Source organism: Balaenoptera physalus (genome assembly GCF_965194825.1).
Source record: "Balaenoptera physalus genome assembly, chromosome: 10".
In the NCBI taxonomy this organism is placed as follows: Eukaryota; Metazoa; Chordata; class Mammalia; order Artiodactyla; family Balaenopteridae; genus Balaenoptera; species Balaenoptera physalus.
Genome location: NC_138889.1, coordinates 58789097 through 58808449, shown reverse-complemented (window position 1 = coordinate 58808449; position 19353 = coordinate 58789097). Strand labels below are relative to the sequence as shown.

General features: G+C 38.5%; 1 protein-coding gene and 1 long non-coding RNA gene across 3 annotated transcripts in view; one reads left to right on the top strand and one right to left on the bottom strand.

The window, feature by feature from the left end:
- Window positions 1–62: 62 nt before the first annotated feature.
- ACER3 (alkaline ceramidase 3) overlaps window positions 63–19353 on the top strand; it is a 186378-nt gene continuing 167087 nt past the window's right edge. Inside the window, exon 1 of one of the 2 annotated variants that reach the window (XR_014250236.1) lies at window positions 63–301. Coding sequence is in view for 1 of the 2 variants with exons in the window: in XM_082410380.1 (XP_082266506.1) it covers window positions 199–301 (103 nt within the window). In the remaining variant the exon portion in view is untranslated. The remainder of the gene's footprint in view (window positions 302–19353) is intronic. The other variant, XM_082410380.1, reaches the window with a different exon arrangement.
- Window positions 12981–16264, bottom strand: LOC309636822. The gene is made up of 2 exons (XR_014250245.1): window positions 15625–16264; window positions 12981–15318 (listed from the first exon to the last, which is right to left on the bottom strand). It is a non-coding gene; the product is annotated as an uncharacterized lncRNA (long non-coding RNA).

The following is a 19353-nucleotide window of genomic DNA, read 5'->3' as shown; positions in this document are numbered from 1 at the left end:
GGGCCCTGCGCTGGCCGCGGTGGGCGGGGTCTCCGGCCGGGCGGGTCTCTGACGGCTCCGGGCCCCGCCCCTCGGGGAGGGAGAGCGGGTGGAGTGCGAGGCTAGCGCGCCAGCAGGGCCAGAGCCGGCCTGGGAACCCGCGGAACCAAGCGAAACGAGCGGAGCACCTGGGCGGCGGCGGCGGCGGCGGCGCACGCTATGGCTCCCGCCGGAGACCGCGAGGGCTACTGGGGCCCCACGACCTCCACGCTGGACTGGTGCGAGGAGAACTACGCGGTGACCTGGTACATCGCCGAGTTCTGTGAGTGCGGGTGCCGGCCTGAGGCGGGAGCGAGGGAGGGAGGGCGCCGGTCTGAAGGGGAGACGCCGCGTGAGGAAGGGAGAGGGCGGACCTGGCCGCCGGGGGAGGCACGGGGCCTGGCCGGGGGAGGTGGCGTGGGGAGAGCGGGCCAGGGGACAGGAACGCGAATGCTGCGGAGGAAGGCAGCAGCTAGGGGAATCCAGTGTGGCGGGTGAGGAGGGCCGGTCTGGACTGGTTGAGGGGGGCCTCGAGGTTGGGGGGGCGGAAGATATGTGGAGAGCCCCTGCTGGACCTTAGGGGAAGCCTGAGGGGCAGGGTTGGGAATGGGGATTCCGCTGCCTGAGGGGCAAGTGGGGGCAGCCCGAGTAGAGCTTGGGACAGTGGGGGACTCTGCTTATTTGAATGAGGGCCCGGGACACCTGCTCCTACTGTTGCTGCCACCACCTTCGTCGCAAGGACACAGGAGAAGGGAACAGGTCCTAGCTCAATCTTCCCCCAAATACGTGAAAACGCGGTCTTTCCCTTCCTCGTTCTCTGTTCCTGTGAGTCCTCCTTCGGTCACCTCCAGTGAACGGTTTTCCCGGTCTCAGATACCTACCCCCACCCTTACCCCCAGCCCACTCTTACCCAGGATATCTTCGGGTACCAGCGATCACCTCCTTTCTGAGTACGATCATTCAGCTCTCTCCTTGCACCAGGAGTAGAAGGCAGCATCTAGTCTCTACCTTCCGGCTCGTGCCAGGTTCCTAAGAGCACAAGGGATCAAGTCCCTACTCCACTCTGCCTCCTCTCCGACTACCTGACGAAGGTTAAGGTTCTTCTGAGGACGCTACTTCCACTGATTACACCTTCTGAGGACTTGGGGAAGAATCCTCCTCTAGCTGCTGCCCCTGACTGGCCCCTTGGGGTGCTGTGTGTGTGTGTGTGTGTGTGTGTGTGTGTGTATTTCCCCAGATGATTGTTCCTTCCAGGCTAGGAACAGGAAAAATCTGCCGCTTGTTTTTCTGTAGTTTACTGTGGTCAAGTTTTGAGAGCACAGCATTTGATCCTTCTTCAGGTACCTGCTTCTGGCAAGGTACAGAGAATATTTTTTGGCTCACTATTACTGCCTTCTTCTAATTGGCTCAACTTTCTCAGGACGTGAAGCAAAACTCTTTTTTAGCTAACCTTCCCATTGTTGGGTCTTTGTCCCAGACATGTGTTTGGCTTTGTAGGAAAGAGGCAAGACTTTCATGCCAGCTGATCCTACTTTATTGCATTCCCAGTAATTGGCTAGGATTAAAAAAAAAAAAAAAAAGAACTCTTTTGGTAGTTTTTAAGACTTTTAGTACTATTCCCTTTAAACTGTGATTTAGGCTGAGAGTTACTTTTCCTGAACTACTAGCTTAAATTAATAATTTTTATATAATAATGGATGAATATGGGCAAAGGGGTCATTTGTAGTATAATTACTCATCAGCTCAGATGTTGGCAAAGGAAGTGCTTTACCAATTTGCTGTTAGATCACATTGGCAAGCCCATACATGGTCCAGAGGAGGTCCACGAGAGAAGGGACTTAAAATTGTGCTTTCTGAACTAGAAATTTGTAATGTGGAAAAGTGAAACTCAGGGTTCTTAAAATGTTGAATGGGCTGTGATATAGAGCAGTTAAGCTTTCTGTATTTCTCTAGAATGTAGAATTAGAGCCTATGGGTGGAAACTGCCTGTAAGGAGAGAGGTTTTGCTTCAACGTAAGGAAAATTTTAAAGTTATAATCATTGATTGTGTTGATTTGAGAGGTAGAGGGCTTTCTGTCACTGAAAGTGTTCAAACAGACCTTGCTCAACTAACTCACATGGATATTTTAGGGGGAATTAATTGTTTGGTAGAGAAAAGGGGTTGGCTTTAGTTGGCCTTTAGGTCCTTTGCAGCTTTATGGGTCAATATAGGTAATAATGACTCTTAGTTTAGAATGAAGGATTAGAATCAAAAGAGAAAACTGACAGTTAAGTCATGTGAGTTATGAGACAGCAAGATACTACTGTTCTGACAGATAGCTCTGAGAAATGGGAAATGGCTTTAGTTCTTAATGACCTCAGAAGAGGAAACTCTGAGCAGCCGGCAGGGAGGGTTTTGACATAGGAATCAGGAGTTGCAAGAACAGGATGAGTGAGTGTTGGCAGCCCTTTGCACTTGTACCTTGGGAGAAAATGATCTGGAGGAGGTTGAGGTCAACCTTCTCACCCAGCAAGTGGTGTGTGTCTATCATATCTTTGAGTAAGAGACTTGATCTTTGAAAAATAGGCTGATTAATAATGTGTTTAAAACAAATGCAACTTTATCAACATTATAATATTTACAATAATGATAAAAATATTCAGGATAATAATAATGGTGATAATAGCTATATCTAAGTGCTTACTATGTACCACACTTTGCTAAGCACTTCATATATCTTATCTTTTTTGATATTTACCATAATTCCAAAAAGAAGGCATTATTATCCTTATTTCACAGATTAGGAAATTGAAACTCTAACAAGTAATTTATCTAAGGTTGCAAAAAGTGGGGTAGAGGTAGTATTCAAGTTGAGGTCTGACTCTAAAGCTACTATACCATATTACTTCTATCACACATTCATTGTTTTGCCCCTGCATGCAGGGCATGAGGACAAGCATGAAGTAATACACTATCACAGATGACAAATTGAATAACTATTCAGGAAGCCTATCTTTCAGCATTGGGGTGTGTGTGTTTTGGGTAATCTAAGGACAAGTTTGGGGAATTGCATGTAAAGATGGCAACAGTTCTTAGTCACTGAAAAACCTGAAACGCTGTCTTCTTAACGTCATCCAAGATGAGCTCATATTCCTTTTTTGTTTGGGTGGATTGTCAGAATCAGGGGAAAAGGTAGCCAGTTTCTCTTCAGTTGTGAAATACTAAGTGCCTTGATGTGCTAGAAGTTACAGGTACTTTGCATGGTAGTATGGGACAGTACAAATGACCATGCAAGTTAAAACCTGGCAAAGTAATCTTCATAATCAATGAGAAAAGTTATGAGTATTCCGTGACCTTTACACATTTTTGTCAAACATTGTAAATCCTCTTATTGTTAGTCATAAATATATGGAGAAATGAAAAAAATGTTAAAACTGATATTTAGTACACTGTAATTGAAAACATTGAAAACACTGAGAATTAAAATGTGTTATTTCTTTGTAGAAGAACTTACCTAGAGTAATTTGAGTAGTACTTGCCTTCTTGTCATGTAACTTATGATATGGAATGAGTATTTTTTTCTATGCCTTGGTGGATTGTCATGCTCCTTTCTAACTTTGGATCAGGTTCCAACATTTCATTCTTTGCACTTTCAATATTGTGAAATATTTCTGAGAGTTCCTGTAATGCAGAGTTTTTGCTGGTGTCACTTCTGTTCCATCTTCATCCTTTTCTCACAACCCCTTTCTTCATTTGTGTCGATAAGTTTGCCTTCACTAAGTTCCTCTGGCTGCATATCTGGTCTCTCGAGTGGCAACAAGGTCAACATTGTCATGGTCAGTTATTTCTTCTATAATTCCGTTTATGTTTGATTGGGATTTTATTTCCAACACTACTACTTTTTAAAAAAATTTTATTTTATTGAAGTATAGTTGACTTACAATGTTGTATTAATTTCTACTGTAAAGCAAAGTGATTTGGTTATACATATATACATTCTTTTTCATATTCTTTTCCATCATGGTTTATCACAGGATATTGAATATAGTTCCCTGTGCTGTACAGTAGGACCTTGTTGTTTATCCATTCTCTATATAATAGTTTGCATCTACTTATCCCAAACTTCCAATCCATCCCTCCCCCACCCCCTTAACACTATTACTTTTTGTTTCTTTGCTGCACTTTCATCATTGTTGGCCTGTTCCACCTTTCAATTATCCATTTTTGTAACATGTCACGTACATTCATCACCAGGAGACAAGGAGGCAACTCAGCTACATGCTTTGCCGTCTGTACATGAACTGAATAACAGATGTGCAGTGACTAAACACCAACAGACTTTGCCCTGGTCTTTTATCTGTAGTTAGAAATTTAGGCAGAGAGATATTTTTCTGTCAGCACTTTGAAGATATTATTCCATTGTATCCTGGCTTTTACTGTTACTGACGAGGAGTCCACCAACGGCCTAATCGTTGTTCCTTTGCAATTTATTTTGTCAAATCCACCAACAAACTTTAAAAGAAGTGACTTGGTTAGTTACCAATTGTGATGTGCTTCTATTATTTACATAGTCACTTGTGGATTGAAGATCTAGTAGTGAAGTTTGTACTGTATTCAGTTATTCACAGTTAATATACTGTGGGAACTGAAATTTGAATTGTGTTGTTGGGGAATTGGTATTGTTTAACGAAACTGTGGTAACTGAAACTTGTGCATATTAGAACTCTGCAAAGTGAAGACTGCTGTGTATTTCTAATCCTAGTAACATTCCTAGTAAGTAGGTGGTGTTATCCCCATCTTATAGGTGAGGGAACTGAGTCTTAGAGAAGTTAAGTAACTTGCTCAGTGTCATACAGCTATTAAGTGGCAGAAATGGTATTCAAATATAGGTCTGACAACTCTTTCTACCAAGAAACACTGTCACAGGAAGTGGAATTTCAGGTGCTGTCGTTTTTATGGAAGAAATATTTCCTAAAGGGAAGCAGAAGGGAATTCTGTGTTTTAATGATGGCCTCAAGGGGGAATTACCCTTTTTTTTCAGAATGTTTAATTTATTCAGCAAATATTTATTGAAAACTTATTTTGTCATTGACTTCAAATACAAAACTATACAAAGCTGTCTCTCTGTTCAAGGTAGCTAATAAGCCAGTAGAGGTATGAACAGATAAGTTCAAATAGGCATTTCCTACTTTCAAGGGAAATGCATTCCTAAAAATGTATTTGAAGAATGTTTAAAATTTGATATATTATAAAGGAGGGTTTATTTATCAGAAAGCTAAAAAATATTTTTAAATCCTAATTATGGGTTTCATAGGAGCTACTTCAGTCTGAGGGGGTAACCTGGCTAGTAAGACTTTCATGGATGGGGAGAACGGATGGTAACTTCTGGTAGGACCATCTAGCTATCTCCTTTTTGCCCTTGGGCTAGGATGATTCAAGCTAGGTAGGTGTTGTCTCTTCTCACAGGTTTGCTGCCCCTCTCCCCATCTATTCATAGGAATTGGGCAGAAGGGAAGCAGGGCAACCCTCAGTCTTTACGCTTTTATGATAGGATTTGCTTAGATGGGATAAAGGAGTCTGTCCTTCATTGCCAGTGCAGCACAAGACTAGAGAGGCTTTAATCAGCTGCCCCTGCTGTACACATTTGCCACTCAAGGCATCTAGCTGCTTGTACCTCCTTGCACCCTTTTCCTTTCGTTTTTTCAGGCCCCTTCCCACTATCTTCTCTGAATAGTAGCCTCAAGGAAGTGAGCGTGCTTCAGGCTTCTTTTGGCCATGGGATTCTGGGGGCTGGTGGAGTGACATCCTGTCACCTTAAGGAAGATAGTCTTTTTCCTGAGGGTTATTGATGAGCAAGCATCACTGCCTCTGACTCATAGCTCAGAAACACTGTAAGTCCACTGAAGAATGAAGGCCAAATGAAGGGTCAAATTTAGTGTACCAAAGGGTTTAGATTTAATTTATACAGTCAGAGACTGCCGGTAAATTGTTCCGGGTGCTGTGATGGACATATGTATATGGTACTTTGGAATGCAAGGAAGAGGTGCTTATTAAAAACTTAAAGCATAAAGGCTTTACAGTGTTAGTGCTGGAAGAACTGCCATACCAGCTAGCTGGTTGTTTGTTTGTGTATTTATTTATTTATTAATCATTGTGGAAAAACACACATAACATAAAATTTACCATCTTAACCATTTTTCAGTGTACAGTTCTGTAGTGTTAAGTACACTGACACTGTTGTGCAACCAATCTCCAGAACTCTTTTCATCTTGTAAAACTGAAACTCCATTTCCATTTAACAACTCCGTATTCCCTCCTCCCCCACAGACCCTGGCAACCAATCTTCTGCTTTTTGTCTCTATGAATTTATATAAGTGGAATCAACAGTGGGTTTTTTTTGTTTTTTGGGGTTTTTTTTTGGTGACTGGCTTATTTCACTTAGCATAATGTCCTTATGTAGCATTTTGTAGCATGTGTTAGAATGTCCTTCTTTCCAAAGGCTGAATAATATTTCATTGTATGTATACACTACACTTTCCTTATCCATTCATCCATTGATGGACACATGGGTTGCTTCCACCTCTTGGCTGTAGTGAATAGTGAGGCTGTGACATGGGTGTACAAATATCTCTTCAACCCAGAAGTGGAATTTCTGGATCATATGGTGATGTAGTGTCTATTTTAACTTTTTCATTAGAAAGAAGCATTTTATAATTTTCTGTCATGGGCCCCATGAATTTATTATTATTTTTATATAAATTGTAACTTATTATTATTTCTACATAAATTATAATTATTAATGCACTTTATCCCCATTTCAAATAATCAAAGGCACATGTGACTGTCAATTAGAGGAGATCTAGTCACTGTTACTACACTGTATTGATCCATATGAGATACATGAGATAAGGTAATGTATTACCTTAATATATTGATATAATTCTAGTCCAAAGCAAAATAGCATAATAATTTCATTGCAGCCTTATTTCAGATAAATATGATTTTTGAGATACTGAAAATAGCCAATAGAAATAATAAAAGCTAACATTATGGGACACAATGTGCAAAGCTCTATGTGTATATTATCTTATACGAACCCTTATTATAATCCTTATAACAACTCTTTTAAAGTTTAGGAAGGTTAAGTAACTTGCCCTAGGTCAGCGTTATTAAGTGGCAGAGCCTAAGTGACCCAAGGGCCATTTGATTCTAAAACTATGCCCTTAACTATCATACTATCTTGCCTCCCTCCATTACTACTTTTTCAGACCCCAGTGGGTCCAGAGACCTCAGGTTGGTAACTAGTGGTCTAACCTTCTCATTTTACATGTAAGGAGAAGGACCTTGAGTGTTCACATGATTTGCTCAAGATTATATTGCCAATTAGTTGTGAAACCTAGACCAGAATCCACGTTCAGTAGTTTCTCAGTATGGGAAATAGTAGAGCTGAGGAGGATGATGTCAAATATTGTTGATGTCATATTGTTAATGAGTTACCAGCTCATAGGACTTCCTCAGAACAAAAAGAGCTCCTAATTAACTTTTTTTTTTTTATGGTGAAGATAGCTAACATCTGTAGAGTACTTTATAGTAGTTCTGCTCAGATTTTAATGTGCATGTGAATTACCTGGAGGTCTTGTTAACATTCATATTCCAGTACAGTAGGTCTGGAATGTGGCCTTAGATTCTGCATTTCTTATAAGCTATCAGATGACTCCAGTGCTGTTGGTCTGGAGATTATACTTGGAGAAGCAAGACTTTATTGTTCAAAAAACACTGTTAATTCTTTTTTTCCTATGGGGTGTAAGCGTTATCACTGTCTGTATGTAAGGAACCAGGTTCAAAAGGATAAGTGACTTGTTCAGGATCACAGGGCTGGTACTGGAACCTAGGTTTCTAACTTGAAAATCAAGTTAGGTGTTGATCACCACCCCCCCTCCCCCACCCTGCCCCCAGCAGTAACAGGCCAAAAATACTGCATGTGAACCGAAGTTTGAAAATGATTGTTCTGGGTAATGAGCTAAATTGAATTTAAAATTGAACATATTACATTTTCATTTTAGAAACAGTTTTCTTTTCATTTGTTCCCAATACCTAAGCGAAGCTCAAACCAAACTATCTTTTAGACTTTGGTCTATAGTTAGTAATTAGTTGTAAGTGGATCTGCACAGTTCTAGCCTGTTTTGTTCAAGGGTCAACCGTATGTACTGTGTTTTTTCCTATACATACATACCTATGGTAAAATTTAATTTATAAATTAAGCGCAATAAGAGATTAATAACAGCTAATAATAAAATAGAACAGTTATAACAATATACTGTAATAAAAGTTATGTGAATGTGGTCTCTCTCAAAATATCTTATTGTACTGTACTTACCCTTATTTTTGTGATAATCTGAGATGATAAAATGCCTACATGATGAGAAGGTATTGTGACCTAGTGTTAGGCTACTATTAACTTCTGATTATTCAGAGAAGGAGATTCATTTGCTTTGGGTGATCCTGGATCATTGAACCATAATGATGTGGATGGTTGGATGTCAGGAGCAGGTGATGTTGATGGTTGAGGATCCTAGGCGGGACAGAGCAGGACGGTGCAAGATTCATTATGCTACTCAGAATGGTGCACAGTTAAAACCTTATGAATTGTTTATTTCTGGAATTTTCCATTTAATATTTTCAGACTGCAGTTGACTATGGGTATTTGAAAGCTTGGAAGGTGAAACCGCAGATTAGGAGAGACTACTGTACTTGAAGGCTAAGTACAGTTTGAAGTCTAATCTTGATTTAGCATTTACCTAGGTCATCCAAGATTTTAACTAGGAAAAATTGTCATTTGGTAGCACCTGTTGGAAGAAATGATTTATTTCCTTTTTTTTTTTGGCTGCACTGTGCAGCATATGGGATCTTAGTTCCCTAACCAGGGATCAAACCTGTGCCCCCTGAAGTGGAAGCACAGAGTCTTAACCACTGGACTGCCAGAGAAGTCCCTATTTACTTATTTTAATGGAACAGTAATTGATGTATTGGTAAATAAGGAGAACAAATACCTCAAATTGTAATTTGGGCAACTTTGCTAACTGGAATACAGAAAATAGTAAACATTTAAAGTTTTGTCCAGTACACTATTAGTTCAGGTTGAAATTTTAAGTTGTTTCTTTGATTTTGGGGTTCTACCCTTGTTCCTTTGCCAACTGTTTCATAGTGGGCAGAAAAAAACACTCACCTGGAGAGTTTTCGGTAGTGCAACAAAGAGTGTTTTAAAATAAATAAGTAAGGGCGGCTTCCCTGGTGGCGCAGTGGTTGGGAGTCTGCTTGCCAGTGCAGGCGACACGGGTTCAAGCCCTGGTCTGGGAGGATCCCACGTGCCGCGGAGCAACTAGACCCGTGCGCCACAACTACTGAGCCTGCGTTCTGGAGCCCGGGAGCCACAACTACTGAAGCCCGCGCACCTAGAGCCCATGCTCGGCAACAAGAGAGGCCAATGCAATGAGAAGCCCGCGCGCCACAGTGAAGAGTAGGCCCGGCTCGCCACAACTGGAGAAAGCCCGCGCGCAGCAACGAAGACCCAACGCAGCCAAAAAAAAAAAAAAGTAGGGCATGAAGAAACATTTTAGGACCCAGAAAAATGATTGAGCCCAAAAGAGACAGCAAAAGCAGTTTATGGTGACATGAAACCCTACGTGCTTTCCTGTGGGAAAAGTAACTGACATAATGACTTGAAGTCAGAATCAGAATCCTCTCTGAATGTTGCTCCATTGAACATTGTGACTTTGGGCAAATCACTTAATCATTCTTTGTACCAGTTTATTTTCTATAAAATGAGAACAATGAATATTTGGTAGGGTTGTGAGAATTAAATGGCATTATACATGTGAAAACGCACAGGGAAGTGCCTGGCAAATACTAGGTGCTCAATAAAAGTCGAATTGGAATCTACTCAAAATAAGTTTAAAAAATAAATCCTGCTTTGTTATAGTTGTGGCCTTCTTATCTGTGATGGTTAGTTTTATGTGTGAACTTGGCTTGGCTATAGTATCCAGTTACTTAATCAAATACTGATCTAGGTATTGCTCTGAAGGAATCTTGTAAATGTGGTTAACAGCTACAGTCAGTTGACTCTAAGTGAAGATTACTAATGTGAGTGGGCCTCATTTAAACAGTTGAAAGGCCGTAAGAGCAAACACTGAGTTTAGGGATTGGGGTAGGGAAGTTAAGCCTTTATTTGGGGAGGTCTCCTATCTGACCCCTCACCTTGGTGGACCTCCCCTCCCTTCACCCCTCTTCCCTTTCTTCCTTCTTTGTTTCATTTATTTGAATATTTTGTGAATATACCAGAATTTTTAGATGTTTTCAGTGGAAAGGTCAGTTGGAGTATTTAGTGTGCCGCACAACCTTAACCCGATTGCTTTTGCATCTGCTGTTCCCTTGTCATTTGTAGCTGCATTCCCAGTCAGTGGATACCTCTTTAAACCTTGACTGATTACTCCTTACAGAATTAGGTGCTTCTTCTGTTTCCATTTGAAGCCTTGCTATTGACTGAAGGATAAAGGCCAAATAGTAAATATGGCATGAAAAGCCCCTTTTTTTAATGAATATTTTCACATGTACAGCAAAGTTAGAAGAATTTTGCAGTGATTATCCATTCACCTATTGCCTAAATCCTACCAATAACATTTTAGTATACAGTACTTATTTTATCATATATCTATTTATCCATTCCTCTCTCTATCAATTCATTTTATTTTTTGATACATTTTAAAGTAAATTGCAAACATCTGTATACTTTCCCTCTAAACACTTCAACATACATATCATTAACTAAAGTTCAATTCTCTGTTTTTTCTTTGGATGTATAATTTGTATTCAGTATAAATGCACAAATCGTGTGTATTTGCTGAATTTTAAGAAGTGCATTTATATGCATAACCAAAACCCCTATCAAGATAGAGAACTTTACCGTCAAACATGAAAGTTCCTCACGCCCCTTCCCTGTAATTCTCACCTTCACCTTCCCCCTTCTCTCCAGGGCAACTATCTGTTCTGATTTTTTTCTTCACCATACATTAGATTTGTTCATTCTAGGACTGCATGTGAGTAGAATTATATAATATTTACTATTTGGTGTCAGGCTTCTTTCACTCGCATAGTATTTTTGATATTCATGTTGTTGCATGTGTTGGTAGTTCCTTTTTATTGCCAATTAGTATTCCATTGTATGAATATAACATAGTTTATCTATTTTCCTGTTGGTGGACACCTGGCTGTTTTCAGGTTTTGGTAACCATAAAGCTGTGATATACATTCTTGTACAGGTCTTCTTGTGGATATATATTTTCATTTCTCATAGGTAAATACCTAGACATTTAGGTTACTTCCATGTCTTGGCTGTTGTAAATAGTGCTGCTATGAACATTGTGGTAGTTTTTGTCTTTTCTGGATATATGCCCAGGAGTGGGACTCTGGATTATATGGTAACCCTATTTTTAGGTTTTTAAGGAACCTCTATACTGTTCTCTGCAGTGGCTGCACCAATTTATTGTACATTCCCACCAACAGTGTAGGAGGGTTCCTTTTCCTCCACACCCTCTCCAGCGTTTATTATTTGTAGACTTTTTGATGATGGCCATTCTGATTGGTGTGAGGTGATGATACCTCATTGTAGTTTTGATTTGCATTTCTCTAATAATTAGTGATGTTGAGCATCTTTTCATGTGCCTATTGGCCATCTGTATATCTTCTTTGGAGAAATACCTATTTAGGTCTAATGCCCATTTTTTGATTGGGTTGTTTGTTTTTTTGATATTGAGTTGTATGAGCTATTTATATATTTTGGAAATTAAGTCCTTGTTAGTTGCATCGTTTGCAGATATTTTCTCCCATTCCATAAGTTGTCCCCATGTACACACATGCTTTTTTAAAGTAGATGTGAGGGCAGTCTGGCTTTGTTGTCTGATATTCTGTTGATCTGTTGATCACTGGAGTTGATTCAATTAGGCTTGCCAATCAAATGGATATTCTTTGTTCTCACTGTTCTAGGAATGTCCAATTTAAAGCTTGACAATTGAAGAGAATTATGACCTTGATAAAGGAAGACTATTCTTTGGTTAAGAACAGCCATCATTGGGTAAACATTTAGGCCCCTATGTGCCCTTCCCTCATCCCATCTTCTTCCTTTTTCTTCAGAGATAACCACTATCCTTAATTTAGTGTTTCGTTTCCTAGTCTTTTCCCACTTATGCATTCCTAGAAAATACAGTTTAGGTTTGCTTGTTTTACATTTTATGTGAGTGGAATTTTACTATATATACATTCTTCTACAGCTTGTTTTTTTCACTCAAATTGTGGTCCTTAGTATCATCCATGTTCCTGAGAATTATCTACGTTGATAGGTTAGATAGTTCATTTTTTTTCTTACTGTTTAGAATTTCACTGTATGAATATATTGATTTATCCATTCTTCAGTCGTTGGATGTTTTGTTGTTTCCAGGTGTTTGATATTACAAATAATGCTATGAACATTCTTGTACATCTTCTGGTACACACAAGTGTAAGAGTGTCTATATATTTAGGAGTATAATTATTAGATTGTATGGCATGCCTATATTCAGCTTTTATTAGATCAGAGATTCTCAGACTTTTTGGTCTTATGACCCCTTTACACATTTAAAATTATTGAGAACCCTGGAGAACTTTGTGAGTTAAGTCTATTGGTATTTACTATATTAGAAGTTAAAATTAAAAACAAATCTTTATTAGTCCATTTAAGATTCGTGTCTGTGAGAAACGAGATTTGTCCTGTTGTTGAATCAGTAGTTTGTTCCTTTTTATTGCTGAGTAGTATTTCATTATATGAACATACTATAGTTAGTTTATCCATTTACCTATTGATACTAGGACTGTTTCCAGTTTTTGGCTATTATGAATAAAGCTGCTATGAACATTCTTATACAAGTCTTTTTGTGAACATATATTTTTCATCTTTCTTGGGTAAATTCATAGAAGTGGAATTACCAGGTCATAGAGTTAGTTTATGTTTAGTTTTTTAAGGGACTGCAAGACTTTTTTCCAAAGTGATGTAACTTTTCATACTCATCATGGAAGTTTTGGGTGCTCCACACACTCAAGGACATTTAGCGTTGCCATACTTTTTAATTTTATCCATTCTGGAGTGTGTATAATGGCATCTCATTGTGATTTTAATTAGCATTTACTAATAACTAAAGATGCTGAGCACATTTTCACGTGCTTCTTGGACATTCATATATCTTCTTTTGTATATTGTCTTTTCAGATCTTTTGCCCATTAAAAAAAGTTGGGTTGTCTTTTTATTTTTTATTTTTAAAATTAATTAATTAAATAATTTTATTTTTGGCTGCGTTGAGTCTTTGTTGCTGCGCACGGACTTTCTCTAGTTGCGGCGAGCGGGGGCTACTCTTCGTTGCAGTGTGCGGGCTTCTCATTGCGGTGGCTTCTCTTGTTGTGGAGTACAGGCTCTAGGTGCCTGGGCTTCAGTAGTTGTGGCACATGGGCTCAGTAGTTGTGGCTCACAGGCTCTAGAGCGCAGGCTCAGTAGTTGTGGCACATGGGCTAAGTTGCTCCACGACATGGGAGATCTTCCTGGACCAGGGCTTGAACCCATGTCCCCTGCGTTGGCAGGCGGATTCTCAACCACTGTGCCACCAGGGAAGCCCGGGTTGTCTTTTTATTATTGAGTTGCAAGGGTTCCTTATATATTCTGGACGTAAGTCCTTTTATCAGATGGATGTTTTGTGACTGTTTTCTCCCTGTCTATGTTTTGTCTATTCATTTTCTAAAAAGTATCTTTTAATGAGGAGAAGTTTAAAATTTTTATGGAGTCTAATTTATCTTTTTTTTTTTTTATAGTTATTGCTTTCCTTATCCCGTTTAAAAACTTTTGTCTACCCTCAGATTATAAAGGTATTTTCCCATATTCTCTTATAGAAGTTTTATAGTTATAGCTTGATATTTAGGTCTGTATCCATCTCAAATTCATTGTATATATGGTGTGAGGTAGGGATTGAAGTTTATTTTTTTCTCATATGCATGTCCAGTTGTTACAGCATTATTTGCTGAAAAAACATTTCCCCCCCCATTGGATTGCTTTTGCTCCTTTGTCAAAAATCAGTGAGCTGTACATGTAGGTCTATTTCTGGGCTCTCTGCTCTGTTGATATATTTGCATATCCTTATGCCATTACCACAGAGTCTTGATATATATAGCTTTATAGTAGACCTTGAAATCAACTACTATAAATCTTCCAACTTGGTTCTTTTAAAGTATTGTTTTGGATATTTAGGTCTTATGCATTTTCATATAAATTTTTGAATCAGTTTGTCTATTATGGTGGTTTTAAAAGATGTGCACTTTGCTATTTCTCTGTAGAACTTAATTACCTTCCCCTTGAGTGTGGTCCAAATTTAGTACCGTGCTTCTAATAAAATAAATTACAAGTAATGTGATGAAACTTTGGATACTAGGTTATAAAAGGCATGACTGCTTCCCTCTTGGCCTCTTTGTTGGATCACTCACTCTGGGGGAAGACAGCCCTCATGTCATTAAAGGTCTATGTGATGAGGAACTGAGGCCTCCAGCCAACAGAGAGGTGAATTAGCCATCTTGAAAGTTGACCTTCCAGCTCCATTTAGGCCTTCAGATGACTTTGGAGCTGGCCAACATTTTGACTGCATCCCCATGAGAGATCCTGAGTCTGAACTGCTTCCATATTTTTGACTCTCAGAAATTACGTGAGATAATAAATGTCTGATGTTTTAAGCTGCTAAGTTTTGAGGTAATCTGTTATATAAAATAGATAATACATCAATTTTTATTTTAAAAGCCTACTGGGATTGTATCATATCTATAAATCATCTTGGGGAAAACAGACATCTTAAAAATATGAATCTTACAATCCACCATGTTGTATTTCTCCATTTATGTAGGTCTCCTTTAATTTCTCTCAGTAGTTTTCATTGTAGAGGTCTTAAACATCTTGTTAAATTTATTTCTAAGTATTTTATATTTTTTGATGTTCTTATACATTATAGTTTTAAAATTTCATTTTCTCGTTGTTTCTCTATTGCTAGCATAGATATTTAAATTGATTTTTGTCTATCATCCTTATATCTTCTACCTTGCTAAACTTATTAATTTTTTTGTCACTAAGTAAACATGTAATCTATGAATAGAAAGTTTCACTTCATCCTTTTCAATAATCTTTATGCATTATTTTTCTTCCCTTACTGTACTGGTTAGGACCTTGCAGTACATTGTTGAGTAGAAGTGATATGAGCAAACAGCTTTCCTTTTTTTATTTTTATTTTTTAAAAATATTTATTTATTTATTTATTTATTTATGGCTGCATTGGGTCTTCGTTTCTGTGCGAGGGCTTTCTCTTGTTGCGGCAAGTGGGGGCCACTCTTCATTGCGGTGCGTGGGCCTCTCACTATTGTGGCCTCTCTTGTGGAGCACAGGCTCCAGACGCGCAGGCTCAGTAATTGTGGCTCACGGGCCTAGTTGCTCCGCGGCATGTGGGATCTTCCCAGACCAGGGCTCGAACCCGTGTCCCCTGCATTGGCAGGCAGATTCTCAACCACTGCGCCACCGGGGAAGCCCTTATTTTTATTTTTTAATTTAAGGAGGAAAGCATTAAATATTTTATTATTAGATATGGTGGGGGTTTTTTTATTATTAGGTAAGCTGTAGATTTTTTTTGTTGTTGAAATTTTAAGATTCTCTTTAGGAAGTCCTTTATTTTATTTTATTTTATTGTTTTATAATTTTTTTTCTTTTTTTAAAAATTAATTTATTTATTTTTGTCTGTGTTGGGTCTTCGTTTCTGTGTGAGGGCTTTCTCTAGTTGCGGCGAGTGGGGGACCCTCTTCATCGCGGTGCGCGGGCCTCTCACTATCGTGGCCTCTCTTGTTGTGGAGCACACGCTCCAGACGTGCAGGCTCAGTAGTTGTAGCTCACGGGCTTAGTTGCTCCGCGGCATGTGGGATCTTCCCAGACCAGGGCTCGAACCCGTGTCCCCTGCATTGGCACGCAGACTCTCAACCACTGCGCCACCAGGGAAGCCCCCAGCTGTAGATTTTTTGTAGGACTTCTTGGTTGAGGAAATTCTTTTCTTTTCCTGACTTGCTTGAGTTTTATCATTAGTGGGTATTGAATTTTGTCAAATACTATTCTATATCTATTGAAGTGATTTTGTCCTTTCTGTTAATGTGATGAATTCAATTGATTGATTTTTTAATGTTGGACCAACTTTGCTTTCCTGGCCCATTTGGACATGATGTATTAGCATCTCTATCTCTCCAGCTCTGTCTCTGTCTATGTCCATGTCCATATCCATATCCATATCTATATCTATAAATCTATATCTGGGTTTGATTTGCCAGTACAGTTGCCCCTTGAACAACATGGGTTTGAACTGTGCAAGTCCACTTATACAGGGATTTTTTTTCAGTGAATATGTGCTACAGTACTACATGATCCATGGTTGGTTGAACCCACTGATATTGAGCCCGTGGGTGCAGAGTGCGGACTGTAAAGCTATGCTCAGATTTTCAACTGCTTGGAGGGTTGGCTTCCCTAACCCCAGTGTTGCTCAAGGGTCAACTGTATTTTTGTTAAGGATTTTGTATCTTTGTTCATGAGAGAGACTGGTCTATAATTTTGTTTTCCATTAAGTTTCTTTTGTCAGTTTTTTATAGGTTGTATTTTTCAAGAAATTTATTTTATGTAAATTGCTGAATTTTCTGATGTTCTCTTGTTGGTCTTTTAATGTCTGTAGACTCTAAGGTGATCTCTGCTCTTTCATTCCTCATATTGGTAATTTGTGTATTCTCTTTTTTTGTTGATTAATCATCTTAGTGGTTTATTAAATGTTATTAATCATGTCAGAGGTACAACTTCTTGCTATGTTAATTTTCTCTACTTTTTTCTTATTCTATTCTTTTTTTTTTCACTTATTTTTTATTCAATTTATTATTTTTTTAGTTTCATGAGATAGAAGCTTAGAACACTAATTTTAGACCTTATTTTAAAAAATTAGAATCATTTATAGTTATAAATTTCACTCTTAGCATGCTATAGCTGTGTGTCAACACATTTTAATATGCTTTATTTCCATTCTTCCTGTGATTTCTTTTACATAACCCATAGGTTAAAGAAGAAATCACAGGGGAAGTAGAAATAAACTATAGGTTATATAGAAGTGTGTTGTCTAATTACCAAATATTTGGAATTTGTAAGGTATCTTTTTGTTAGTGATTTCTACTTTAATTTCATTATGTTCAGAAAACATATTTTTATTTTTTAAAAAAGTATTTATTCATTTATTCATTTTATTTTTGGCTGTGTTGGGTCTTAGTTGCGATGCGCGGGCTTCTCTCTCTCGTTGTGTCGTGTGGGCTCTTCGTTGCAGTGCACGGGCTTCTCTAGTTGCAGCGTGCGGGCTCGGTAGCTGCGGTGCGCGGGCTTAATTGCCCTGCGGCATGTGGGATCTTAGTTCCCCGACCAGGGATTGAACCCGAATCCCCTGCATTGGAAGGTAGATACTTAACCTCTGGACCACCAGGGAAGTTCCTCAAACATATTTTTAATTTAAATTCTTTTAAACTTATTGGCTTGTTTTATGGCTTTTCACATGTTTTACTTGGTGAATGTTCCACACGGATTTGAAAAGGATATATATTCTGCTGTTTATGCATGTAGTATTCTATAAATGTCAGGTCAAATTGGTTGCTAGTGTTATTCAAGTCTTCTGTATATTTACTGATATTTCTGTCTGTTTCTGTTAATTATTAAGAAGAGTATTGGAATCACCAATACTATACTACAACTTTAGTAGTATATTTTTATATATCTCCTTTCTATTCTTATGTGTTTTGATGCTACATTCTTAGGCATATACACTTCAGGATTGTCGTGTAATCTTGAGGTATTCACCCTTTATCATTATGAAATGTCCTCCTTTTTCTCTGGCAATATCCTATGTTCTGAAGTCTTTCTGGCCTGATATTAATGTAGCCATTCATCTTTCTTATAATTTGCATTGGCATGGTACTTCTTTTTTATCCTGTTAATTTTAACCTTTCTGTATCTTTACATTTAAAGTGCTTTTATTGTAGTTGCTTATAGTTGGGTCTCTCTCCCTCTCCCTTTCTTATCTTTTTTTCTTTCTGGTCTAGTCTGACAGTCTCTGATTTCTTTTTTTTTTAATGTTTGAATTTTATTTTATTTATTTTTTTACACAGCAGGTCCTTATTAGTCATCAGTTTTATACACATCAGTGTATACATGTCAATCCCAATCGCCCAATTCATCACACCACCACCCCCACCCCCCGCCGCTTTCCCCCCTTGGTGTCCATACGTTTGTTCTCTACATCTGTGTTTAAATTTCTGCCCTGCAAACCGGTTCATCTGTACTCTTTCTCTAGGTTCCACATATATGCGTTAATATAAGATATTTGTTTTTCTCTTTCTGACTTACTTCACTCTGTATGACAGTCTCTAGATCCATCTACGTCTCTACAAATGACCCAATTTCTTTAGTTTTTATGGCTGAGTAATATTCCATTGTATATATGTACCACATCTTCTTTATCCATTCGTCTGTCAATGGGCATTTAGGTTGCTTCCATGCAAATAGTGCTGCAATGGACATTGGGGTGCATGTGTCTTTTTGAATTATGCTTTTCTCTGGGTATATGCCCAGTAGTGGGATTGCTGGATCATATGGTAATTCTATTTTTAGTTTTTTAAGGAACCTCCATACGGTTCTCCATAGTGGCTGTATCAATTTACATTCCCACCAACAGTGCAAGAGGGTTCCCTTTTCTCCACACCCTCTCCAGCATTTGTTGTGTGTAGATTTTCTGATGATGCCCATTCTAACTGGTGTGAGGTGATACCTCATTGTAGTTTTGATTTGCATTTCTCTAATAATTAGTGATGTTGAGCAGCTTATCGTGTGTTTCTTGGCCATCTGTATGTCTTCTTTGGAGAAAAGTCTATTTAGTTCTTCTGCCCATTTTTGGATTGGGTTGTTTGTTTTTTTAATATTGAGCTGCATGAGCTGTTTATATATTTTGGAGATTAATCCTTTGTCCATTGCTTCGTTTGTAAATATTTTCTCCCATTCTGAGGGTTGTCTTTTCATCTTGTTTATGGTTTCCTTTGCCATGCAAAAGCTTTGAAGTTTCATTAGGTCCCATTTGTTTATTTTTGTTTTTATTTCCATTATTCTAGGAGGTGGATCAAAAAATATCTTGCTGTGATTTATGTTAAAGAGTGTTCTTCCTATGTTTTCTTCTAAGAGTTTTATAGTG